This window comes from Phalacrocorax carbo, chromosome 9 (assembly GCF_963921805.1).
Source record: "Phalacrocorax carbo chromosome 9, bPhaCar2.1, whole genome shotgun sequence".
Classification (NCBI taxonomy): Eukaryota; Metazoa; Chordata; class Aves; order Suliformes; family Phalacrocoracidae; genus Phalacrocorax; species Phalacrocorax carbo.
Genome location: NC_087521.1, coordinates 5,407,192 through 5,435,059, shown reverse-complemented (window position 1 = coordinate 5,435,059; position 27,868 = coordinate 5,407,192). Strand labels below are relative to the sequence as shown.

At 37.7% G+C, this 27,868-nt stretch overlaps 1 protein-coding gene across 11 annotated transcripts in view; it reads right to left on the bottom strand.

Moving 5' to 3' along the window:
- The window catches only part of DPH6 (diphthamine biosynthesis 6), a 208,780-nt gene that overhangs the window by 44,596 nt on the left and 136,316 nt on the right, over positions 1–27,868 (bottom strand). For 9 of the 11 annotated variants that reach the window (XR_010374393.1, XR_010374394.1, XR_010374392.1 and 6 more), the window contains exon 13: positions 19,050–19,292. The exons of the other annotated variants lie outside the window; for them this stretch is intronic. Coding sequence is in view for 5 of the 9 variants with exons in the window: in XM_064460168.1 (XP_064316238.1) it covers positions 19,050–19,292 (243 nt within the window). In the remaining 4 variants the exon portion in view is untranslated. The remainder of the gene's footprint in view (positions 1–19,049; positions 19,293–27,868) is intronic. 11 annotated transcript variants of the gene reach the window in all.

The following is a 27,868-nucleotide window of genomic DNA, read 5'->3' as shown; positions in this document are numbered from 1 at the left end:
ACAGTCTTGGGGAAAAAAAGTTGAGGTAGAAGAAGAAGCAGTTTGGCTTGTAATTCTTGAAAAAGAAGTGACAGATAATTCTTGGCCACCTTTGTAAAATTTTTATTACTGAGAGATGAGAAAACACTGTTGGGCAAAACACTGTTGAAAGCAGTGATTCCTTAAGGTATGTTTGACCTGAAGTTTACAAATCTTTGCAAATTTCATTAGGCTGTAGGTGTAGCTGTCACTTAAAGGTATTTGCCCTTAGACACTTATTTCCTAGCTATCAGTATTCAAATGATTTTCAGTTCACAGGAGTGGGTCTGCCTGTTGAAGATCCCGATTTCCAGTTGTTAGCTTTTCCACAGGATTTAATCCTTTCTAAAAACAAAGGCCGCTAGGTAACTTGGCACCAGGAAAAGTTCAGATACCATAGGGGAAAATGAGCAGATTGTAAAGGTCTGTTGTCTGACTGCTGAGATAATGTGGAGATTGATGCTACTTCTGTGCTACACTTTTCCATGGTCTGATTCAAAGAGGGCTGGAGAAGGAAGCCAGGTAACATCCTTTCGCTGTGCAGGAGACCCCCCCCCGCCCCGAAAAGAAATGACTGTAACGATGCCGTCTTTCAGGAATGGATGCAAACTGGATCATCTCAGAGGCCACGTTATGAGAGGACTCTGATTCTGTCATGCTATGAAATGGGAGATCCCCAAACTTTGGACAAAGATTTGATATGACAAGTGATTTAGCTCTTACCAAATCTCATGTTAGACTGTTCTCAAAACATGATTCATAGTTATCTCCCCTCTGCCAACAGGATCATTTGCTACTCAGTTTATCAGTGGTGGGAAAGATGGAGTCCTAGAAAATTTGGAAAAGGAAGCCCCAAAGTAGATTTTTTTCCTAAATACATGCATTGTATCTATATCATGCCCTATCCAGAGGACTATGAACACTCTGATTTTTTAACACTCTGCTTTGAAAAAACCCACAACTCAATGAGGGACTTTTCCCACGGTGAAGAGAATACTGATATTCTTCTGGTGTTACAATACACATTTCATTAACTCGGGTAAAACAGAAGGTATGGAGTAGATTTTAGGAGGACTGAGAATGTAGTTATGTTATTTACCTGACATTTTATAATACCAGAGTAGGTTGATGCCGTGTTACTGTAAACACTGAGAAGAGTGGCATGCTAAGCTAAGTAACGTCCTGGAAAGTCTTCATGGACTGACAATAAAGAATCACAGAAGTTGACAGCAGACAAGAAAGCAAGTAAAACATTATGAATTCTTAGGAAAGGAATAGAGAACAAAGTGGGTAACACTATGCCGCTGTAGCAATTCACAGTTCACCTGCACCTTGAGTAAGATCTACAGCTCTGGATCTCTCAACTGAAAAATGACACATTAGACCCAGAATGTGTTCAGAGGAGGACAAGAAGGACGACCAAAAGCTCTGGAGGGTCTGACTGGAAATGTTCTCCAGCCTTCTTAAGGAGATTATGACAGAGGTTTACAAGATCATACATGACATAAGAAGGGTGGATAGGGATAAGATTTGATTTTGCAGGCTTGTCTTTCTGTACAGGAGCTACGGATCATCAAATGACATTAGTAAGAGCATGGTTTCAAAAAGAACAATGGTGGGTGACACCTGGAATTCCTTGATGGAGAATGCTGTGGTTGCAAGAACTTTACAGGGATTCAACGGTAGCCTGAACAAGTACCCAGAACACAGATTCAGTGGGGATTATAAGAGACACATTAAAATTCTTAGTTAATTCTTAACTTATACAATAGTTACTAATTTATATAAAATTATTTATATAACTATGAAAACTAATTTAATTAATTTAAATATGAACTAAAATAGTTTGAGGTTGGGAGAACATTAGGGCGGATATATGCTTTTCCTGATTTTACTATTCACATCCGCTTAGGTCTACTGTTTGGAGCCGGAATAGTAAGCAGAGCCTACACGTTCATGGCTATTCTTATGTTCTTACATAAGAGTTTATGCTTATGCTGATACCAGTGTGGGCTTGGTGAAGAAAAACAACTGGGCGTTCCTGACTGGACTGGCTGAATTTTCACAACTAGTCCCTTCCAACAACTAGTCCTTTCCAATATTTCCGTAATTCTAAGGGAGTTTTACGTTCATCTGTGATATTGCAGACTGATTTCATAGATGAGCAATGAACACAGAGTCAAACAGAAGAATACTGATAACAGCTTTGAAGTGCTTCTTCAGCTAGATGAGCAGAGGTATTGGTGTCAGAATATTGGGCTGGAAGCAGTGTGAGTTTGATGTGGTTACTCTTGGCATCTTTCTGAGAAAAAAACACCAATGGTTCCTCTTCTCCTTTTTCCCAAATCAGAATCACTAAGAGAACTGGAATCCCACTTTTAGCGGGGCGCGTATATCTTCAGTCCCTGCTTATACTGATAGAGGCAGCACAGACAACCAAAACACAAAAGACAGTCCCACGCAGTGCCAAGCAGGAGGTTTGTCTGCCTTAAGCACCTGCCGCAGGAACGGGGATCTTGAGTCCTATTACACTTGAGCCACCCAGACAGTCTGTTCTGTTTTAACCCCTCTAACGAGGTTGTACAATGGATGTTTTAACTCAAACCTGCAAAAGTGTAAGGTTGATTGGCTGGAAGGAGAAAGGGTTGAAGAGCGCGGCTGAAAACTTATCAAAGGCCACAGTATTACAGGTATCAAATGACATCCAATTCAGTAAGATATCTAATAATGAGAAACAAGAACGGGAACTCTTCCTATAGCTTATATTCATGCATAGGCTGAAGCTGAAAAGGTAGAAACATTCCTTAACTAACACTTATATGAACATGTTTAATGCAGAAACACAAGCCCTTTCATATCACAAGGAGGAAGGTTAGCGACAGAGATTGTCAGTTGGTTTTAAAACTTGTAATTAACCTGTATCACTGCCTTAAATGGTTACCTGAACTGCCGTGTGCATAATGCTTTCCTGAGTTACCACGTAGGTTCACAGCATTACCAAGTCCTTGCATTTTGCGTGCCTTAGCAAAGATTCACTTGATTTTCATTGTGCGTGTTCAGGAGAGCCAAAGAATACTCTTACGCTAATGAACAGCTAATGCATTCGCAATACTGCTACAAAACAAACCAGAACCCAATGCAATGAGCACGGTTAAATGAAAAATGCTGGGCTGTAAGCGTTGGAAACCAACTTACACAGAGTGTGGTTTTAAAAGTGCTAACCTTAGAAAAGAATTTCTCCAACTAATAATGTATTTCTTCATTAAAAAAATATCCAAGGGAGACCTATTAAAATTCCAATGAGAACAGAGCAATAATGAGTACAGGTCAAACCTATACTCAGTCCATTGTATAAGTATTTGACCACTTAATTTAATTGAAAAAGGTACACATTTCAGCTATTAAAATTTATTACATAGATTTGTTTATTTTGACTGTCCTCCATTTGTTCCAAATGAGAAATATTATTTTTGTTGTGTGAGTAAGGACTAAGGTCTACCTACCTCACAGCTGAATATGGAATCAGGCTGTAAGAGACAGAGACGAATGTGTAATTGCTATCGCTACAAAGAATTGACTTGGAGAACAAAAAGAAAGATACTGTGATGTTACTTTTAGAAGCTCAGTTTATGAAAACCTTCTATGGTATGCATTATTACACCATTATAGCGGCAAGATTAATGTGCCTTTAAATAATACATTTAAAATTTCTTTTACACCGCCTGCATTAAACAGAGTGCATCAAACTCCTGAGATCCAGTTTAAGCTTTGCTAGAGAGTCTCCCACAACAATAGGTTTATGACTTTAAAAAGTAAAGATTCCACTAGGAAAACAGCATAAGAATAAAAATGTCAGTTCCTGAAGAAAGTAGGATAGAAGCAATCCTTTTCAACATCCTAGTTTGCCTAATAAATAGGCCACATGCATTCCTGGTACAACACGCCAGAATTCAAAGAATGAATACCACAGTGTTTTATAACAATAAAATCGTTAAAAATATTCTTTTTGCAAACCTTACAAAAATAAGAAAGTCTGTCATTTAGTACGCCTTCCTGAAATAAAACAGATTATTTGCTGCATGCCAAAAATACATTAACACAAGACTGGCAGACTAAAAATGAGGTCTTATAAACCTGAATATTTATCAGGGAATAAATATGTTAATATAAAAAGAAACAAGTTCTTCAGAAATTTCAGTCCTCTCAGCTCCACAACGTGTTGGACAAAGCTGACGGTAGTTCAGTTACCACTGTACCATCTATCTTATACAATGTCAGCTGGAAAACTGAGCCTGTACTTACTTGGTGTCACTGAGCCAGGGAAAATCTAGAGAAAACAAGGTGGTTCTTTACCTTTTCTGTCAGCATCTGACAGCACGTTTTGCATAATTTGTTTTTTGTCCTTATCTATCTTTAAAAAACAGAAACACAAAAAACCAGACAGTAGATACAGGGTAACAAATATGGGTATAGAAATTTAGAGGCAGTGCTATTTCTAAGGGCATTTTTAATTATTTTTTAAAATTTGAATGGATTTCAAATTAATGTCATCTCTCAAGACAACAATTATATTTCCACACGCTGACATTTGGAAAAAAAAAATCCAAATTAAGTTTTCTTCATTATAATTGTGAAAAATTCTGCATGCAGGTGTGGTAGGGTTGCAAAATTAATTATTTAGATATTAAATGGTCCGCAGTTAACATGCCAAGCACAACAGCTTAACTTTTCCCAGTAAGGCATTTTGCAGGTGAATAAAATGAGCATACCTCAAGTTATATTAGCGAGAATATAGGAAATCTGAAATCTATACAATATATTGCTGGCTATTATTAGGATTTGTCAATGTGATGGGCTAAGATTTTATGGTAGTCAACCAAGTATGTCAGAAGAAACTACCACAAAAATTAACTAACATCACTCTTAGGGCCCAAATCCCACAATAAATCTAGTGTAAATTTGATTTTATAAGTTGAGACAGCTTTTTGGTGCATAGAGGATATGTTTAAGTCTTTGCAGAGTCAAAACTTTCACGACAAGTGGTCTCTGAATAGTACTATTGTAAGTGTATGTCAGCATCACATAAAAAAGATAAGCAAATATGGAAACTCATGAAAACAGAGTTTATAAGAAATCAGATCAATAACTACAAATGATCTATATCTTGTATCACTCAAACAGAATAATTTAGCACCTTGCTATTCTATCTTTTACCTTTATTGTCAACAGAGGCCAAGAAGCGGTATAAATTTTCATCACTTTTGTGCGATAGACGAAAGGACTCAGCCGAAATCAAAGACCTAACCTTACAAGCGCTCTTTTGATTATATTTAGTACATAAGGATATAATTTTCTTGTTAATTTTGCTTCTCTTTTCTATTGTTGGATCTCTGTTTTTTCATCCTTTCATTCTGGAAACCGAGCAGCTCTGTGATGTGATCAAAATAAGAGCGATCGGTATCACATTTCCATGAAGACAAAGTCAGCTTTGAAGGAGTCTCCCGAACAAATAAACAATTGAAAGCCTGAAGTCGGTATACCAAGTCTGTAATAACTAGGCTAACGTCTCTGCTTTCTGGGCTTACGAACCTGGAAGCTTTCTTGAAAAGTAAGCTCAAATAATTACTTGTTAGAATAAATTGAAAGAAATATAGAAGAATGCAAACTGGCCTGCTGAAAGACAGACACAGACCTCTGCGTGCACAGTAATGGAGAATAATCTATTTAAGACAGACTTCACTTTTGCTCGATTTATCAGGTAAGTGTCACAATCTTGCTCTATCCCACTACCTGAAGGCACAGTCTCAGTAGCCCCATGGACTTAGAGTTTTTAACTACCCACTGAATTTCATACATTTCAATCTCTTCAAAATAGATTTCATAATTCTATGTGACAATTATGCCACCATCAGAGCAAAAGAAACATTTTAAGATGTTGGATAATCAGCCTTGGGAAGCATGTGATAATACCAAATGGAAAACGTACAATACCATTTCCCCCACATTTTTAGATGGTTATAAACCTCAGCTATAGCTATTCAGATGAATGTGTCTGGACTGAGACTCTGGGAAGCACAGGACTGCCAGCATGGCTGTCCAAGGGGCATAATGCCTGAAATTCAGAAATAAGCAATGAATATTAAGCTTTAAAAATGGATATGACTGCTTGAAGAAGATTGCCCGTCTTACTGGGCCCTTAATTACTCCCACTGATACATAATGAGACAGATTAAGTCTAACTTTTGGTTATTCTGGTTGCTTTTGTTTGTTTCTGGGGAGGTGGTAGTTTCCTTTTTTGGTGGTTTTTTTTGTTTGTGTTTTTTTTTTCTCTAATTTCCTGAAGGAACAGTTTATGGCTTCAGCAGAACATCTCAGTAAGCAAGTGCTCTGATACAGTATCAATATATTGTATATATTCATATACAATATGAATGCCTGTATATTTTTCCCCTAAGTCAAAGGGGTCAGGAAGGGATTTTCACTTTTGTTAAATGCGTACAAGCCTTTGGTTGTTTGGCTTATTCTGCAGAAGTAGTGTACTTACCAACCTGATAGACACCCTTCCTACTGCATGGGAAGCTCAGCCTCTCGGTCCTCATCTTGTGGCATAAAGCATTTTAAACTCTTAAGGTCTGATATATTTTAGTCTAAGTATACTCACAGGGTTCAGAATAGGCATTTCTGTAATGGTCTGTGATATACAGGTCAGACTAAATGATCTAATGGTGCCTTCTGGCTGTACAAGCTACTCAAGCCATGAAATCTGTTTTACCCACTACTTACACTCAGTCTTTCCACCACTGCTGCAGTGCCTGAACTCTAAAAACCCACACTGGGAAGGCAACCAGCTTATTCATTTTGGCCTTTAATATCCCTTGGTGATAGTTTTAAATTTTTAAACAGCTCTACCTGTTGTGCTCCCTTTTATGTGTTCTCCTAGTTACAGATACAATTTCGGAAGCAAAATATCTAAATAGTAAGCATAATAAAAATGAAACAGGTTAAAGCTTATTAGCAGTAGGGAGCAGATGTAGCAAAATTCTGCCAGTTCTCCTACGTTTCCTCCCCAGCAGGGACTTTCTGTCAAGCTGTGAGTTAGTTCTATACAATAATGCAGGCTGCTGTTACTGCTTCCTATACCTCGCTATTGTACTAAAAATTCACTTTCATTTTTGATTTCTTCCTTCGGAATAATAATATTTAAAGCAGTTCCTGCAGAGCTAAATGTAAATTCAAGTACTGTGTGCTAGATGCTCAAGAGGGCATGAAAATGTAGAATTCATAAGAAAATAATTACATATTGAAAAGCTGTTTTATTTGCTTTAAAAATATTAACTTTCTCTCAACAAACTAAAGGTTCCTGAGCCGAGAGATAACCAGTTAATGACTGAAGTTAAGATTCCTTGAAATACCTCTCAAATATACATCATTCAATATATCAGTTACAGTGTGGAAAAAAGATAACTATTTAAGGAACAAAGTCATAAATTGATAGCAATATAAACTGAAAGCAAATGAAGACTGCCACATGAAACATGATCACAGACTGTCACTCTGAGGGTTTTATTCTTCATGTGTAGTGTCAAAAATAAGCACTTAGGAAAGAGAGTTGAACAGAATAAGGATGTTCAAGATGGAGAGATTCCACTTGAAAATCATTTGAGGGTGTGTACCCAAATGGGACAGAAAATGAGAAAAGTTAATGGTCAAAATCTACTTTGTGGGCATTAAGGATAACCGATCTCATGATTTAGAATTTATATTTCAGATACTGATTGTAAAGATGTTTTCTTTGAAAGTCTACTTTCCGTCTGAACTTCGACCTCGAGCTCTGGAACCAATTTTCAAACCAAATGTCAGCTTTTCTCTCACCTGTTCTGTGATCACTTGTTCACCTGTACGCATACAGCACCATTAGCTGCTGTTGTTAACCCTGTAGTTAAATTTTGCAGTATGCAATGAAGAAACTTGTGATGCTGCTGGAGGCAGAAGAAACAATTTGAAAATCCCGGTGGCACTATTACACTTCTAGTAATTGCCAGGCTCTCCCTCACTGAGACAGCCACCTTTATTAGTAATATGAAATACAGAATTGAAATTGATTTTGAATTTGGCACTTTTTAGTAAACAAAGATTCTTAGTGGAAAATACAAACATTTAAATTCCTTCATCCTATGTATATGAGTAATTTTGGGGCAAACGTTTGTGTTCAGCAGCGTAGTCAGTTACTTTCAGCTTTTAATATGGTATGACTGCAAAGCAAGATCAGTTAAATGGCATATAACAGGACTATTAGGACTGCACATGCCCTGTATTTTAAGTCAAGCCATTTATATTGGTCACTAATGTCCTACATACAGTTTGGAACCTTGATTTTGCAGGACAAGTTTTCCCTTAGTTCAATGTTACAGCAGTCAAACTCAGGTGACGCAATTCAGGCAATTTCTTACAGTCCACTGTGGGGGGATGCCCCTGGCCAGCAGGCAAGATCCCCTCAGTCCCCCGCAGTGGGATGGGGGAGAGACCCAGGAGGGCAAAAGTGAGAAAAAAAAATCACGGGTGGAGATAAAGGCAGTTTAGTAACTGAAGGAAAGAGAAAAAAATAAAAGCAATCACTCACCGCCCCCCACCAGCAGACTGACGCCCAGCCCCTGCTCCAGTTTTTATTGCCAAGCCTGGATTTATTTGATATGTAATACCTCTTTGGTCCACTCGGGTCAGCTGCCTCGGCTGTGTCCCCTGCCAGCTTCTTGCCCAGCCTCAGCCTGCTTGGTGGGCATGGGCAGAGTTGGAAAGGGGCCGCCTTGACGCTGTGCAGGCACTGCTCAGCAACAGCCAGCACGGGCCTGCCAGCAACAGGGAGTTAGTCACAAGCCCAAACCACAGCGCGATCGGGGCCGCTATGAAGCAAATGAACTCTATCCCAGCCAGACCCACTACATCCACTCATGAGAGGAAGTTCACAGTAGCCTACAAATTATAAGCCCAGTGTGAGTTAAATGCGTAACTGTCCTCAGCAGTCGTTGGAATGAGACATATGGAAAGCAAATTTGTTCTGAAGATACGTCTCTCAGGTTACTACTGAAATATATAACAGGATCTTAACTCTTACGTTCCTGAAGGCAGGTGAGTCCATGTACAGAAGATTAGAATAGAAAGTTTTCAATAAATGGCCGTTAGTGACATGCATGAATATATGTGCTTGTTAGAAGTTATACTAAGAAAAAATACAAATATATTTTCATGGATATGTGTGTAATGTATACTAATCTATATGCATATATATGTATACGGGGAGTGAGGGAAAGAGAAAATCTGTATACCTATACGTTTCCCCCACGTAATTCTGCAGAACATGCACAGAGAGACTATGAGACTATGCATTACTGAACAGATATCTACAGCTCCACGCTAACAGCCGTTTGGCAAATTATGACAAAACTTTACCAAATATACTGACTTAATTAGTCTTTTTACTGGCATTTAATATTTTCATCAGTGAACAGTTACATTTTTCTCTTTCAGACTCGCTTGCTTCTTCATTGAGATATATGCAGGAGTAACTACTTTGTCAACTACCGGAGATGGCCAGGACGTTTCCATGAAGGTCCTTATAAGCAAGACACATAAAGACCTGCATAATATTAACACTGAATAATGCCCAAAAGAAAATCAAAGTCAGATTTCAAGTGTTACCAGCTGTGTTCATTGTGTTACAACTAAACGATTGATGAGAAATATACACATGCATCATATCAGCTGGAATAATTTTTATGCTTCATCCATGAAGCTGAATAAATAGAGAGAGGAAGCCGAAAGTGATTATTCACTGCTGAGCTGGCACGCATGTTACTGGGTATCGACCAGTTAGCACTGCTCATTTTTGCTAGGCAAAAATTTAAAGGGGTTTCAAAATAATGCTAGCTCGCTTTCATGCTGTCTTACCTACTTCTTTGAAAGTGGAGTACAGGAAAGGATAAATAATTTTTGGTTTCCTTTTACTTGCATAAGTAAGGAAACTGAAGACCTAGTATTAATTTTGATGCCCGTGTGATACCCTTCAGAGAAGAGGAGGAGGAAGAGGAAATGATGTGTTGTTATGACCAGCACACAGAACCAGAGATTAGGATAATCAAGTACTGAAATTTAGTAGGATCCCTTGAATTGTGCTATACACTAATAAAGAAGTGCTTCCACTGGAAGAAAGATGATATTTGCCTGAGTTAATTTCCAATTTTTTTCTTTCAAGTTTTTGGTGGCAGAAGATCATAATGGTATCTGATTCTTGCACAGGTTCAAAGTGAAAAGATTATATTCTGAGCTCTAATTTTGGCTGGAGCTTCATGAGGGAGAAGTCCAGGTATGAATTTTCCTAGTTAATTGTGGAGTTTCTCTTCAGTGGTAATTTGCTGAATCTATCTGTGGTGTTGATGCCAGCCAGCAGCTAAGCACCTACACAGCCTCTCACTCACCCGCCAGCCCCAGCAGAACAGGAGCGGCAACGGGAAGAGCAAAAACGAGAGAACTCTTGGGTCGAGATAAAGCAGTGTAATAAGTGAAAAGAAAACCACTAGTGATGCAAAGGTGGTCATTCACCACCTCCCACCAGCAGACTGATGCCCAGCCAGCCTCTGGAGAATAGCCACTTTGGAAGAGGAGACTCCCCAGTTTTTATTGCTGCGCATGATGGTATGGGATAGTCCTTTGGCTGCCTCTTGCCCACCCCCAGCCTACTCACTCTGGGGGACAGAGTGGGAAAAAGAGAAAGCCTTGAAACTGTGCATTATTGGCCTGTCAGCAACACTGTTTTAGTCACAAATCAAAACCACAGCACCCTAGGGGCTGCTATGAAGAAAGTGAACTCCATCCCAGCCAGACCCAGTACACTACTCAATAGCTGAGATTCTTTCCTGCAACAAGGGTGCTTTCCCAGTTCCTGCATAACCGTGACTAAGAGAATATTGCCCATAGATTTAAAGGGGGTACTTTCACTAGAAAAGTTTGACTAGTTTCTAAAGACCTGAGTTTTCTTATTTTCGCTGAGCTCACACTGAAGAGACAAGTTAAAATACCCTCCCTGGAAAAAGACCAAGACCTGGAACAGTTAGTTAGTACTTAACATCAAACTACTTATTGGAAGCACTGACTTGGAAGGAACATTTGTGGTGTCTGGAAGAGATTAACCTGCTGCAGTTGTAGAAAGGACCGGTTGTTCATAAAACTAAGTAGGTTGGGGTGGCAATCTGGTTCTTCTTTCAGTCCTGGTCCGTAGGATTAACTCATCCAGATGAGCAGAAAAAAACTCTGAAGCGGATGATTTTCCTGAAATTCCTTCCTTCATTGTGGGGATTTAAAGTGTCCTACATGTAATTAGGACTACAGTTCAATAGAGAAGTTTCCTGAGTGGAAGTAGGACCTTGATCACTTTTCAACCAAAATGGCATCCTCCCCTCTATAAAGAGGCACTGACAGCAGGTACCAGCCTTGGGGCTGAAATCCTGTTAATGGCTTTCACAGTCATCACACCTAAGACTTTTGACCAGAGGTTCTGGCCTAAGCAAACAGTGGATGCATATATGCCCTCTTGCTTAGCACAAAAGTGACAGGCTCGAAACAGAATTAGTATTTTCAGCAAATGAGATGAAGAATTACTCAAAAAAACTCTTACAAGGGAACTGCTGCAGGGGAAAATCAGTCAGCCTGGATGAACTAGGCTGTTTACCACCCTGAATAACTTGACATGCATTTCTTCACTGTGTCTAACTGAAAAACAATGTTCAAAGGCATGTATATATTACCTGTAAATGACAAATAAGCTAGTGTAAATCAGTTCATGAAAATCAGAGAGTTATGCTGACTTATACCAGCTGAGGATTTGATTGTATCTGTATCTATCTACACAAGCATTCACACAAGAAATGCTCTCCTTTCTTATTTTCTGTTGTTCATATTTTATGTTTATAGTCTACTATTCATGTATACTGTTTAGAACATTATGTGATCATATAATTTTTCATGTATATATATATATATGTAAAATATCTAATAATGGCTTTAGTTAAGATCATGTAGACTCCTCCATTGTTCTTTTTATTGACTATATTCCTTTTTAAAATTCATCGAGGGTCCACTAATGTTACAAATAGCATATCATAATCTTCCTTTAAAAAAAAAAACAAAAGTGGCAACCCCTTCACCTGCCATCATGGCCCAGTGTCAAAAGGCAGAATATTTTCAAGGACCTCTGGAGTTCCACTATCTGCATTTGACCTGTGTTAAATATTCTCATTACAGTTGCTTCAAATGAATACAAAAGCTTTGTTTAATCTGAACATAGGGGAAATGAAATACACTAGGCACAAGATGAAAGACCCACTACCACTGTGCTATTTGAATGCACTGCATGTTCTTAACATGGGCCATAAAAGAAGCCTGCTTTAATATATCAAACTGCAGAACATTCAAAATAGCATCTAGTAGCAAAATAAATGTTGTAAACCTGGTGAGTGAAAAAAAGGAAACGGAAACATGCATTTTCTTCCTTCTGAATTTTTGATAGGCGTAGGTAATGGCTGGTGGCAATGTTTTTCAAAAATATTTAGTTTTCTTCTGGTAATATTACCAGTTATATTAATTAACCTACATGAGATTTTACTACAGTGTAAATGTAGCAGGGTTCTAATCTATCATTTATACCTTTATAATATTAAATTACTTCTAGTCCGCACATTCTAACTGTTCTGTTCAAGAACTGGTCTAAGGAGGAGACCAATTAAATTAGTATTACCTATACTATTGTCTATAGGGCACAGAATTTACAATACTCTTTGGAAAAGAAACAATTGTATTAAACATAGATATTAACCAATACATATAATACACATATACAAAAACTGTGTACCTCAATATTATGGGCTTACAAACATCTGTTCAGGATGGTGGAAAAGTACGTATCCTCTCACAGAAATCTGGGGGGGTTTACATTCCTTTAAGTTTTGCGGTAATTTTCTCCATAGGTAAAGAGGATCTTAAACCTCTGTCCAATCCTTTGCAGCACAAAAAACCTTTGACTTCCACTATTTGAGCATAAGCTACTTCTGTTCTGGTTAGGATAAAGTGTCAGAGAATGCATGAATCTTATTTAAATTCATGACAGTCTGTATACTTCAAATACTACAGGCATGTCTGAACAATGCAACAGACTGCTGTGTTACAGATGCATGATGCCATTCTAAATGACTGCCATGAAAACATAATAATTACTCCAGAAAACCACTGCATGTAGCTAGAGAGCTTCCGGTTCGGGATTTAACTTGTTTATAACTTGGGACCTCTGTATTATTTGGTAGGCAAATTGGAAAGACACAGGGTAGTACCAATGGTATTTACAGGAGGTATTTACGATGCAGGGGCTCCCTAGGATGGGCCCAGTGCCCCTAGATGACTGCTCTTAGATATTTTTAAAAAATCCTAGTTCAGACTCATTTACATATTTTGACATCTGAACAGTTTGTAATTCTGGCCCAAAAGGTTTAAATTTAGATACTTAAAGTTGGCATCAAGTTACCCGAGTGCTGAAATAAGCAAGGAACCCATTCACAATATATATCAGATAGAACACTGTGATTTTTTTTTCCATTACTTCTACATTATGTGCTATTAAGATGCACATTGTCAACAACCTGACTGGCATTCCTGACAGAATGAAAGTCAACTGTAGCGCTCTTTGCTGGATTTGAAACAATCACGGGATCACAGCCATTCATCCTGAATGCTTACCAGAAAAAAACAGAAAGCTTCTCTCAGAAGAAGGTGGGCTGGAGAGCTTTTAAGTTTGTAGTACCTTTGCTCAGGGATTTATTGGAGGGAGAGGACTAGACAACTAACGTCTAAAGGCAAGCTATGTTATAAAAGCCAAAAGACACAAATGGCCTCCAAGTTTTTCTGTGACTAAGTTAATGTGCTCTTAACTCACTGGAAAAAAAGAGAATTAATAATACTTTGCCATGGAATATACATTTGAACAGCAGCAGCCCAAACCAGTATCTATTAAACAGTTTATCAAAATTGATATATTTTACTGGCCTAGCTATACCAAATCTTGCTGGGGATTAGCAAGATGCAAAAAGAATAAACCACAGCAGTTAAGCTGGAATGCCTGAAATCTTGATACAGTACAGCATGTTTCTTCTCTGTATCGGTGAGGATAACAAAAGCAAGAAAAAGCAGGCATTCAGAGGTGCAAAAAAAAAAAAAAAAAAAAAGAGTGATCACGCTCTTGCCCATCTCAGTTACTCTAGTGGAGTCTGTTGTATGGACAGAAGTACAATCCACCACCTGAAATTCTCTAACAGAGTACTACAGGACTGGTTCTGCATAGAAATCCCATGGGGAGGGGAAAAAGAAGGTAGGGGGTGGACTCAGCCCCCAACCAAATATAGTGGGAGTGCTGTCTAAACGGTACAGCTCAACCCCTACTGAATGAAGTGCACACACAAAGTAAATTAATAAAATCTTGCAGGCACAGTCACTGTTATATCATTATACAATAATTATTTGGAATATTTCCATCTATCAATAATGCCATCTGTCCCACCCAATACAAATGGACTACAACCCATCTGGCTTATTTTTTTCTATTGATTACTCTGCTGAATGAGTTAGCAAAACCGCTTATAAAATCATCATATTACATGACACTGTCATTAAAAGATGTGAAGTAAAGAAAAACACAAGATGAGATTTAATTGGAAAACTGTCAGTTCTTCTTCCAGAAAGTTTCAGCAATGCTACAAGCTATTTTTTTTTTGGCTACTTTAAAAAAAAAAAACCAACAACCCACCAAAAAAAACCAAAGCCCTCCAAATGCTAACTACTGGATTAGGCAGAAACTGTTCTACCACACAATTGTTATTATTTCTGACGAGGTATGCTGGAGAAGTGCCCTAAATGTATCTCCTCAAGAGTGGGAAAGGGTCCCAAAGTGTGCCTGGGTATCACAAAGAAACTGTGGAAGGACTGTAACTAAAAAGTAGGGTGGGGGGAAGCTACCAATGGCTGGCACTTGTACTTGTTAATTCCAATTATTTTTCCTAGGTTTTGGCTTTGATTATTTGTTTGCATAATTGTCTTTATGCTATTTTTGCAGCCTCTCTTCTTTCTTTTGTATTTAACTACTGCTTCGCTCATCTAGATTTTAATTTCTACAACAGCAGCCTGTTTTTTCTTTTGATTTTAACCACTGCTTCCCTCAACTATATCTTAATTTCTACAACAACCACTACTTAACAATGCAGCCATATCTATCCACAGAACTTAAATGCTTACCTCAGCTCCCTTACTCTAGATTTCAGTTCCTACAATACGGTCTTAGTTTTAACAATGGAAATTTATCTTGTGCACATTCAAAATGTTAATCCAAAGATCTTTTCATTAGTCCAGTGATTAAGTTGGGGTTTTTTTTTTCTGAGTGAGTGAGACCTCACTCGGGCTGCTTTCTTATCCTTCCCTCCCCGCTATTTCTGATTTCTCCATGGTGGGGTCCTACTACAACCTTCCATCCCTCCACCAGACTTCTGTTTCCAGTGTCACCCCAAACGGCTTTTCCAGTGACACCGTGACTCAAACTGGCTTAGGAAGGAAGAAGAGAGAGGGACAGGGATGGGATTCCAGCTCTGCAGGCACAACCCTTGATGCCCGTGGGTAACTGGAGTTCAGGGAGGCAATGCTCGGGGTTAGACTGGAGGGGTGGGGCTACAGGGAATGGTGCTGGGAGCACAGATACTGAGCTGCCATCTGGGATGAGGGAAATCAGGATGACAGCAGTGGAAAAGAGCTGTGTAAGAAGAAATGATGCTGGAATAAGGAAGGGGCCAGAGACTGGGTGACTGGAACAAGCTGGGAGTTGCTACGGGGTCCAGCCTGCTTACTGTTACTACTTTGTCCCTCTCTTACAGTCCCCTTCCATCCTTGATGCTCATTAGAGCCACTCCTCCGGATATCAGTGAAATAATTTGGTTCTCCTGAAACATATCCAATTTATCTTTCTCTTCGTAATTCAAGAAGTTCCTAAAAGACAACTGACACCGTCAAGAATATGACAAGAACTCCTCTAAAGCCTAGGTAAGTGTGTCTGACCCTGTGGCCGTATCTCAAACAAAGCTTTGATCAACTCCATGCCCACATCCTGCTCTTACAAGTAAAACTTTTGTGTTATATAAACCCACCCAGAGAAAAGCTCTCACACTTCTCTTTATATTATGTTCTGTTAGACCCAATTTATTTGTTTCCTAAACAATTTATACAACCCCTTTTGTGCTTTACAGACTGCCGCCATCAAATAGGTAGAATGATTCAACTGAGGTTGTTGAACAGAATTATTTGTCTAGAGGATATCTACCAGACATCACTATATGACGGAATGCAAATAATTTTTGGTGCTTTAAAAAAAACCTTGGCTGTTCTAATGCGGATGATTTAGTCACTGTGTTAACTACAAACACCTCAATCTTTGTATACCATCGTTTTGCTATTAAATACAGAACATTCAACAAACAAATGCAGACTCCAATATCCGCCTTTAAAACATAATTAGTTCTGTGGTTTATAATGTCTAGTTTATAAGAAATGAGCCCTGAGCTGCATTGTTCTGTTTGCACAAACAAACGCCCTTTTCCATGGATGACAGAAGCAGAACAATTTCAACTGAGGCACCATTTGTCATTATTAAGTAATCTGTAGGTTGCTATTGATTCAGGCCTTTGGCCACTGCTTGAAATACAGTTCAAGAATAATAAAATACTTTCGGTCTGGCTGACTTAGTTTACTTGCAGAAAACAGACCGTTATTTCATGTCATGGTATTTGACAGAACTGTCTGTAGTATTATTGGGATATCGAAAATAAAACCACACACGGTAAGGGATATGCTACTTAGACTCTTAAATACAGATGTCTTCAGAATAAAGCTACTGTGTTCTGGCTTCCGCACAGAAAGACAATAGCACTCCACAGACTGCTTCAAAGCAAATATTAAGAGGTGTAAAAACTACATTTCCTGTTTTCACCAATTCTATGGAGTAAGTGAGAGAGAAGTACAACTGTCATACAATTTATCAGTCATTTTACAAGGTTCTTCCAAATTTCAAACTTTATTGCTTTCCTTGTTCTGAGAGTAAAAGGAACAGTCCTAATAGCATTCCAGCTAGTGCTTCTCCTCCAATACAAAATCTCTATTTCCATTAACAGGACAATCGTAGTTTCAGGGCAGGACAATTCCTCCCTCTGGTTCCTTTTCACAGAAGTGTTTGATACATCTTTTTCTCTGCTTTGCTGTGTACGCAAACCCTTACTAACAAAGAAGTACGCACAGCCTGAGGAAAAATTCAGTTCCTCTGCCTGAACCTCCTATTGACAAAATGATAGGGAAATTGGAACATCTGGCTGCTGCTATCTCATTCCCACGTATATTTTATTTTTTTCCGAAGCATTTTTAGATCATAGTATGGCACACATTACTTCATCTACAATATCTTTTTGCTCTTTCTGATATTGTCATTAACGTATATGATCTGATAAGCACAGCACAAGATTGATGAACATCCTCTAGGATTGCTTGATACTTCTCTAGAACGTTCTTTCTTAAACATTCCTGAAAACTGTTGGGCAGCTAACTCCTCACAGAAGTATGCACAGGCAGCAATCCATTTTTTAAGCTATGGCTTGAACAATCAAATATGTACATGGGCCAGATACTAGTGATAGCCCAAAAGCAAGCAATCTCAACGGTATTTTTCATGTATCTGAAAGTATTGCCTAGTCATCTCAGTAAGCGGAAGAAATAACAGACTCAATAAAGAGTGGCAGAAATGTATAACAACTATGGAAGATCTGGAAAAAGGAAAGTTTCAAAGAACTGGCACCAATCTGACCTCACATCTTATGCATTATAAATAAGAAAGCACGTAGGCTTCATGGTCATGGCACATGTTACCAACCAGTCACATAGCAAAAAACTGAATTGAATTAAAAAATCTGAATTGAATTCAGATTCAATACACTTGGTCTTGGAGGAGCAGTAAACACTGTTTAAGAGGGTCCTTTATTAATAAAACAAGGTTGAATGTGTAAGCTTCTAAGTAAAGCCTATATCTTTACTCAGAAAGATAACTGCCTAGTGCAGAGGCTGAAAGTGAAGATAAATAGAAGGAAAGTTTCAGGTGCATTTTTCCTTCTTTTATGGCAATATTAACACATACTAATGCTTCCAAGCCATGTATTTCCCTGAGAAACCATAATAATTAAGTTATATTAAATTATACAGCAATTATATAGTTACTACTCTTTTTTACTCATTTGCGGAGAAGTTACGCTTTATTTACAAGACCTGTGGCCACTACCTTTTTAACGCTTGCAGGGTGTTCAGTGGCTATTTAAGAAAAATGGTACATACATGATAGAAATGATTATGGTATCGTTATAAATCACTGCGCAAATTATTATGCTATTAGAGATAATCTAGGTCAACCAATAGACAGGCATGCCCTGATCTGGTCGTAGATGTTCAGCTGAATAATAAGCAATAATGAGCAGTAAACTGCTAAACTCAGTTGTCATGACAATATTGCTTGTAAGAAAGAGTGGGGAAAAAACCTCAACAGAACAACTCACAGGAAGTTAAAGTAAAATGACCGGTTTCTGTTACATAAAAATATATAGGCAGAGGTAATTCAAATAAGGTGTTGTTCACATTTTTGTTGGAGGAATTGACTGCTCTTAGAGAGTTCTTTAACGTATTGCTTTGGGGAATTAAGACAAAGTTAGTGACGTCTATAACCTTCTATTAAGCAGTTTTCTTTCTCAGTTGTGCACAACCACTTATGAGCCAGAACAAAACAGCTCAATCAAACCTTATTATATCAGCTTTACTTGAACCCTTCTGAAATGTGCTGAGGAAGTTCTGATATTACTACAAGGCTTAGTGGGGGGGGAAAAAGGCAACCCAGAAAGAAAAAAAAAAGATATCACAGCTACCTTTTTACATTCTCTTAATTTCTTCTGCCATACTGAGCGAGCAATAGGAATGTGCTTGCTGTCAGTTACGTAGCAGCTGGCTGTGATGACATGGTGCAGTGCAGTCTTCTGGCTCATAGCTTGAAGAACGCGCTCAACATGACGGAGGGAAACTACGGCCTCAGTGTATATGCCCCCGCTAACAAGCTGCATCGTACAAGGTACTAGAGCAATCTGTCCGGCGCAGTAGAGAATATCTCCAACCTAGAAGAAAATAAAAATAGGCAAATAAGATTCTGGGTGTGTATAGAAGGCAAGGGAAGCACTTTTCTCTCTTCCAGGTAGTTTCTTTCAACAGTACTGTCCTTGCCACCATTTGTCACAAATGGAGCAAACTTGCCAGTCGAAAGATAATTTTTGATGGGGATTTAACTACAATATGGAAACACAGCTCTGCAATAAACTTTACCCTAGCAGTTAACACACGGATGTGTGTGTCAGCTCAAAACAATAATATCTGATGTTCCTGACGGTTACAGCTGCTGGATCACACTGATGTACCAACATGGTTTAATATGTTCTTACCTTCTTTTTTTTTGAGTGATGATGCACACTACCTTAGGTTCAGTGTTATTTTTTTAAATCTTCTAAATCTTATGTTAAGCTTTGTTTTATGTAAGTATATATAAGAAAGTATAAGTATATATTTGTAACGTCTTTAGTAAACTGGTTTTAAATTATTATAAAAATAATACTGCAGAACAGCTAAAAGACTGTATATGACAAAGCCATGATAATCCACCAGAAGGTAAAAGGAAACTCTAGATTGAAAATAAGATGCAGAAGAATGTAATTTGACCAAAGAGACGGGTTCACCTTTTGAAAATGGAATTAAATGGGTGGCCAGATATACCATCAGTACATGTTTTAAGCTGAGCTGCAATGCAGTTACTTTGGGCCAATTTTCCAAAGTCTTCCTGGCAACGTCCTGAAGACCTGCTTTTTTTAACAGCAGCCAGCAATGGAAATGTTTATTCTTACTGTCAAAGATTTATTATAAAATCTTAATGTAAATATCAAAACTTTTCATCCTCTTACGCTGCACTTCTCTAGAAAGTCTGTACATCTCCTGATCAGGGAAGCAGTAAATTTTATTCAATATCAAAAGAAAACTAAGTATAGAAGTGGGAAGTAAGGTGGGCGTAAGCGGCTTTGAAGTCAGCACACGAAGCGTTTTGCTAGGAGTACGGAGAGGGAAAATGGACTGTGCAAGGAATCTTTAGGAAGAATTTTGCAGAACTTACTGTATAAACTGTAAAAATTCCTCAGAATTAAGAATAATTAAGAAAGAAATCTGTGTCCTAGAAGACATGGCAATCAAACCATGTGACAGACCCATATGCAACTCCAAATCTGTCCTCATAACTGTCTGTGTCTCACAAAAGACTCACACATGTAACTATTGGAAGAGCATCTCATACAATTTGGCATACAAGTTCTATGATTAGCAGCTGAAGAGGGGGAGGAGGCAGTGAGGAAAGATATCAACTGACACCCATCAACTATTTAAATTGTTTAAAATATCTGAAATATTGTTTTGATAATGCTATATATAATCCTGAATTTGGAAAAAATATGCAAGTAATATTTTGGTTTATAGGAACAAATGGTCTTTTTTTTTTTTTTACAGTGCTATTTTAAAATATGTGCCATTGAACAAGGGAGTCCAGCCAGCTACCAAGTGGCATGCTGACAAGATGAGAAACAAATTCAGGAAGATATAATTCAGAGGGGCACAGGTTTGTTTTTAAAGGAAGCCATTCATTTTCACCTCTGCAAAGTGAAATCCATGCATTAGTCACAAACTCCAATACAGGTAGTTTATACTTCTACAGCAAAAAAAAATCACACTGGAAATATTTCTTCTTTTTTTCCTGTTGGGCTGCTGGTTTTCCATGAACCACCCATGTTAATTATTAGGTAGACAGAAGAGCTGTTCAACCAGTTCACTTCCCCTATTCTTGAACAGATTGTTTGAGACATAATATGAATACTAATTAACGATAAAATATCTGTCAGTGTTTTGAAATACAGACCAAGATAGCACTTTCTTAAAGTATCCTGGATAGTTCTGATACAATTAGCCCCACTGGTCATAAGCAAGGTCAAAAAAAATCTCTGAAGGATTTGAGCAAAATTGGCACCACTTTTGGCTCAGATTCAGTGGGAATTTTGCACACTTCTTTAAAAATCAATTAAAAAAAATCCCTCTGTTCCTAACATACTTGTTTGTATCTTAAGACGTAATTAACAGAAAAAACAGTGTTCCTGAAATGCCACCATGTTATGGAAGGGTGGATGCAAGGGGGAAAGAAGGAAAAGGGTCACAACACGGCCACAGTTTTGCAGCAACTCTATTTCAGGGGGACATGATTTAAGATAAGGGAAGGAGGAGGGATGTTCCTCTTTCCCAGTGACTTGGTCATGAAAAGCAAGCATAAATAAACAATCAGCAGGGGCAAAGCAGCAAACCAGTACAAACAGTGTTTTAGCAGATTTCAAGAGGTTGTCTCTAGAATGTTTGAAGCATTACACAGAAAATTGTTAGCAGAGTAAAAAGCTTTTAAAACAGGGAAGACACCATAATATCTTGTTCACAGTACTGAAATCTTACAACGGGAGATGTCACAATGTATGGTGTCGGTCCTTGTGTTGTGAAAGTGTTCTGCAAAACCCTGCTAGAACCTTGCAACAGTTTATCTTTTTGCAGAATCTACAAGGATAACAGAAGATCTTTCAGGCTATAGATTCACGGTGTATCAAGTCTAGAGGACTTGTGTATCCAGTAAACTCAGCATAGAAACAAAACTACCATGTAATGGTATTTATACACTAGATGTCTCAGCTTACGCTGATGATTTAATTTTCGCTGCAACCCATACACACATTTCCAGTGCTAAAATTCCATTAAAGATTTGACAAACCAAAAATAATAAAAAAAAAAGTGTACTGCTGAGATGCTCACTTGTACCAATTTATTTCCAATACAGGTCCACAGCAGTAAGCAGTTTATAAATGGAGCCTCATGCAATTCCGCATATCTTCCCTTTTTATTTTCATTTTTATCACTACAAGCTAAATGAAAGGTGACTCTTAATAAGCTAACATAGTAGTTTAGCAGCTGTTTTGCTCAGTTAGCACAACCGTAAGTAATCAAGGGAATTCAATGGACAATAGGAACCTCAGAGTATGCAATCCATACTCTAACAGATAGGAATGCTAAGCTTGTGCTGAGAATTACTACTTTTCATAGTGTAGCTGTACTGCAGGAATTAAGTATATTATAGAGTTAGATCACAGCTAATACAGAGGGAAAACAGCATAGTAGCAAATTATTATTTTAGCTCACCTTTTTTTTTTTTTAAGCTGCATTCGCTTTTTAGGAAAGCAGAAGGAAAGGATCTATAGTATCATGGAAAGGAAAAGTCAGAAGAAAGCTTGGTGCTGCTTTGAACTGCTCTATCCCATGAAAAAGCTTTTGACAGTATTATAAGTTACTGAAAGGACACAACATATCTCCCACAAAACATAATTCACGAAAAGAAACAATGAGAAAAACAACCTTAATTGGACAAAAGGACTAACTCATGCTGCCAATTAGCAAGAGAAAGCTATTGCTAAGTATTGCTAATTAGAAATAGAAGTAAATAGGATACCTATAAGAATGCACTGAGTTGTTTTTTTAATTAAAGGCCAACAGCAACTCTCGAAACTTTATTAAACTTTTCCTGCTGGTATTACTAAAACTTGCTAGCGATTAACTGGTATAATAAAAAATTGCAGGGAAGAGTTAAGGGAGACGTTTCAACCATTTACCCACAGGTATTTAGGCCGATGTTAATAGTTGCACCATACGAACGAACGCCTGCTTCTTGGAAAGGATGGAGTCAATACGCAATCAGCGAAATCGTTGTTATGAATGCAGTTTGGTGTCTGAGGGGCTGCTGCCCTTTAACAGGTCAGGGTACACAAAAGATTCAGTGACCCCCTGACCTAACAGTGAAATAAGCCACCATTATGTTCAGTCAGTGTAAATAAGCATAACTGACAAGGTGCTAATAGGCTGCCTCTGGTCAGCCATGTGTACCTCTGACCTTAATGAAGACCTAAATCAATTAATACTCCAGGCAATAAAGACCTCTGGCTGATTGAGTTAGATAGAAATCATCTTTTCTAACGGGATTAAAGCTGCAAGGTGGTGAACTTTTTATTTAATATATGATAATCCTTTCTTCCTAGGGCCCTCTTATTTTAGCTAATGACGGTAAAATTGCTTTTTGCAATGGGAAATCTTTTATTCAACTACCTAGTGTGAATAAAGTTTTAGAGGTACCGTTTAGGCAACAGTAACCGAAAAGCTTTGAGTTCACATTATGAACACAAATTGTATCTGACTAATCTGGTTTTAATACATCACAAGCTTCAATATAATTCACAAGTTTTTCTTGAACTGTTACAAGTTTGTAGTCTAAAAATTCCATAAATGAGTTGATCACACATAGTATAGTTTGATACACGCTTTCTTCTGAGAAAATGTGTACAGTTATCAGTAACTGAAAGATGACGGGTATATTCGCAAATGAAAAATACAAAAAACAAAGTCATACCTTTCACTAACAAAAATTGATGCTCTTAAGAATCCACATACAACTTAGTAAAATGCTTACATATCATACCCCAAACTCTAGAGCTTCCCTTTAAATAAAATATTTTCTCCTAGTTAGGTCAAAAAAGTATAATTAATCAGTAGCATATTATTGCTATCTTATTGAATCAGCTGTAATATTTCCCCAATTTTCAGCGATTTATAACTCGATTTTTAAATGCGGTGACTCCAGTTTGCTAATCCTCATTTTGGGATGGAGCTTCACACGTTCCCAAATGGATTTGGTCACCTAAGCTGCAAGACTACAAAACGCTCATGGTTTTGCATTGTTCTCTACTAGTAAAGTTTCTTTTATCAAAGTGTGATTTAATTTTTTCTCTTTGAACTTATATGTTTGTGGGTTGAAAATTCACAGGACAATTTTTATCAACAACTGAAATAAAATACCGCAATTTTATGGATGCTAAACTAGGCTGTATAATTTTTTTTATCTGTGCTCTAGTAAAATTAAGATACACCGTCCCACTAAGTTGTATTTGACACGGAGCACAGTGATGTAATGCGACCAACACACCTAAAACTTTTGTGCATTTCCTAACTGGAAATTACACAAAAGAGAAGTATCATGTCATGCCGTATGCATACACTGAGAAGCACAAAAACTGGCAGGTCTTTAAAAAGGCAGCTAACTCAACGATGCATCTGAAGAAGCCACAATATTAACTGTTATGAATACTAAATCAACTTCAGAAAACTACACCCTAGTACCTCCTAATCATACGCTATGCTGCCCAACTGTAAACACTTCTGCAATCCTCTAAAAATCAAATAATTCAAGCCGAGCCTTTAGACTATGCTGGATTTACAGCAGGCAATCACATGTAATACATTCGTGAGGGTCTGTAGTACCCTGAAGTTCAACCAAATGCTATATGCACAGACTTGAGAGGGACGAGCAGGTCAGAAAGCTTAAGAGAAGGTAATATCAAAGCTTCAGATTTGAACACCATTTTTACAAAAAATGTTCTATCCCATCACATGAAATGGTCATATTTGCCTACATATTTTTGGCAATGCATTGGATATATTTAAATCTTCATCAATGCCAAATCAATTTTATTCTGCTCTACAACTGATGGAAATAAAACCCACATACTTCTGATTTACAGAGACAAAGATTCAGAAACTGAAATTTTCACAAAAAAACCCCACCCCAAAAGCTGTCGTTCTCATTCCAAGGGAGTATGAGACACAAAACAAAATAAATGTAGCTTTTAAAGTCAGCAACTGCAGTTACATACATCTAGGAAATGTTCCAATGACGCGGGTGATAAAGGCTTGCCATCTAATACATCCGTGTGGGCAGCACAGCTAGTCCAAAGTCTTCTCCAGGACTCTTGTTTTGGTCCACTTGGAATCTCCAGTACAGCGAGAGGAAGCGGAGGTAAACTATTCTGTACTTACTATGTGCATTTTGGCCATTGTCCTGTACTGGCACACAGGGTACCTGTTATTCCTTTACGGAAACTTACAGTAGGCAGTTCAAAGACTTAATTGCCGTAGAGGATAAATTGTTCTCCACATCCTAAAGGATGGTTTTTCCTAAATAGAAGAAGAGCAGACTCCCTGCTTGAAAACGAGCAAGCTAACGGGAGTATTAATCTTTGATGCATTTCTTCCTTGGGACAGTGGAATTCTAGTCTTAATGACTATTAATCTGTCACCTTTTACAAAGCCTACCATCTCCTCTCAAGCTTTTGAAAAAAATCACAAGTTCTCACGCAACCACATTAGCAAAATCTGCCAACTGTGAAAAACTGCAGAACTCCCAGCTTTATGAACATACCTTACCTAAAAGATGGCGTAAAACCTCCAAACTGATTATCATTTACTCATTTCTTATTCATATCACTTTGAAAAAAGATGCCAAACAAAACAAATGAAAAAAAAAAAAAAAAGAACTAAGATTAGTCTATTCCTCAACAATTCGGGTTGGGGTGGGGGAATGACAGACTTAATAAAATCAATATATACCAAGAAAAGTAAAGGCATATTCAGGGTCCAGAAAAACAAGGCAAAAAAGATTAGTATTTAAAAGTGTAAAGCGATGCAAACGACTCAGTGTGGACATGGACTATTGAGCAATGGATAAACTGCATTTTTAGAAACGGCATATTATGTCCACCACAGTTGATTGTGTTTTTTAATTAATTATATATGCATAGATAAGGGAGGATAATGGTTGCAAATCATCTAGATTCTTAAAATATCTGATACAGCATATTTGGAAATTATTTTTAACTCTCCTCATTATAAATGCTGTTAAATAGCTGATAGTCTGTAAGGAGAGAGTAATGAAAATGGCAATGTACTGAAGTGGGGTGCCGTGGGGATTGGTATTAGGCCTGATTTTGTTTAACATCTTCATTAAGTCAATGGAAGAATGGATTAACAGCATGGTAATGAAACCCACAGAGGATACTAAACTAGAATGTGCACCAGTAGAAATAATAAAAATGGACACAGATAGGTTTGAAATAAGGCAGGAGATAAGAAAATGAGACTTAACTTAGGAGAAATGAAAACTCATGCCAGAACATATGGCAAAAATATTTTGAAATACAGGCATTCATAACAAGGGAGAAAACTTGACTGCAGAAGTGCTGAACAGTTTATATTAAATCGCAACTGCTCTTTACTAGAAGCAAGTTCAGTATAGGACAAAAGAAGACAGTCTCTATTCTCATGAAACAGGCGTAATTCATCCGATCTACCAAATACTTCTTCCAGGATAACTAACACCTACCCTTGGCTAATGAAATAGTGACATTTTAAAAAACGTCAGAAACTAGTACCATACCCTTTAGGAAAGGTATTATTTCCATACTACAAAATGAACGCTGCAAAAGATCAGGTGATATCAAAGTTTCAGATGATTATTCAGAGCTGATCAAGTACTTTTTCCCCCAAGTTTTTACATTTCATCATTAACACCGATTTTCAGTTTATAGGCTAGCATAGCTGCATTCGAAGTATGAGAAGTATCTCAATCTGCCAGGGTAACGGTATAAAAATAATAAAAAAAAATCCCTTTTTGCCCATTGTGAAATGGAAAATGTCTAAACCTTACATGAGGTGACATAAGCATTCACTTGGGGTTCCCATACACTTAATTTGCGGTTTTGCTATTTATGACTATTATCCTAAATTTAGTCTGATAAGGATAGCTTTGTAATATATCAGCATTCTTTGTCAGTTCTGTATTAAAAAAAAATACATATATATAGCTAGCATGTTCATGGGACATTCCTCCCTCCTTGATTTCTACATTTTCCTCTATCTACACTTACAGGGGACTGGAAAACATATTTAATACGGGGGAGAGAGGTTATAAGGTAATTGTATCCACACACACAATATCTAAAGGAAGATAAAGTGATGTGATGTCTTTATATACCTATATGTGTTTATATTACAAACCTTGTCTCTACTTTTATCCTTATACATACAATCACCTTAGAAAGGGATCTCATTAACTTAAGTTTCTACTGAGGATGCCCATTTACACTAAATCATCAGTTAAAACTACCACTACAGTAGAACTCTCTAGGTTGGAGTTTCTCCTAACAATAAGGGTGCTACTGCTTGAGGCTGTACCACTGTTCTGGGACACAGCATCCAAGGAGAATCAAGATTGCAGTCATAAAAGCTACGAAGAGTGAGTTGGGTTTTTTCCATTCCTACCTGTCTTTACAATCATTACTCATGCCAACTGTCAGATAGGTTAGTGTGATTATAAACAGAAGAAGGACAGCTAGGCAGAGAAAATACTCTGTATTGAAAGGTGAAAGCTGTTCATCACACAACAGTAATTCACAGTGTATAAAACACATTAACAACGTGACATTCTATTCTTACAGAAAAGTTTTCGTTCCCAGCCATCACTTGGCTTAATTTTCTTACTCAAAATATGCGTTTCATGAATGTCACTGGCTACTTTCATATACTGGTTTGCAATAATTGGGAGACAGGAGAGAAGCAGTTCCATAAAACCAATAACCTGTTTGAGAACAGTTAACTCTAATAGCAGTATTACTAAGCTAAAAGCAATGGTTCTTACCCTGGCCACATAGTGTGGTTTCGTACGCTACCTATCATCTATATATACCCAGTC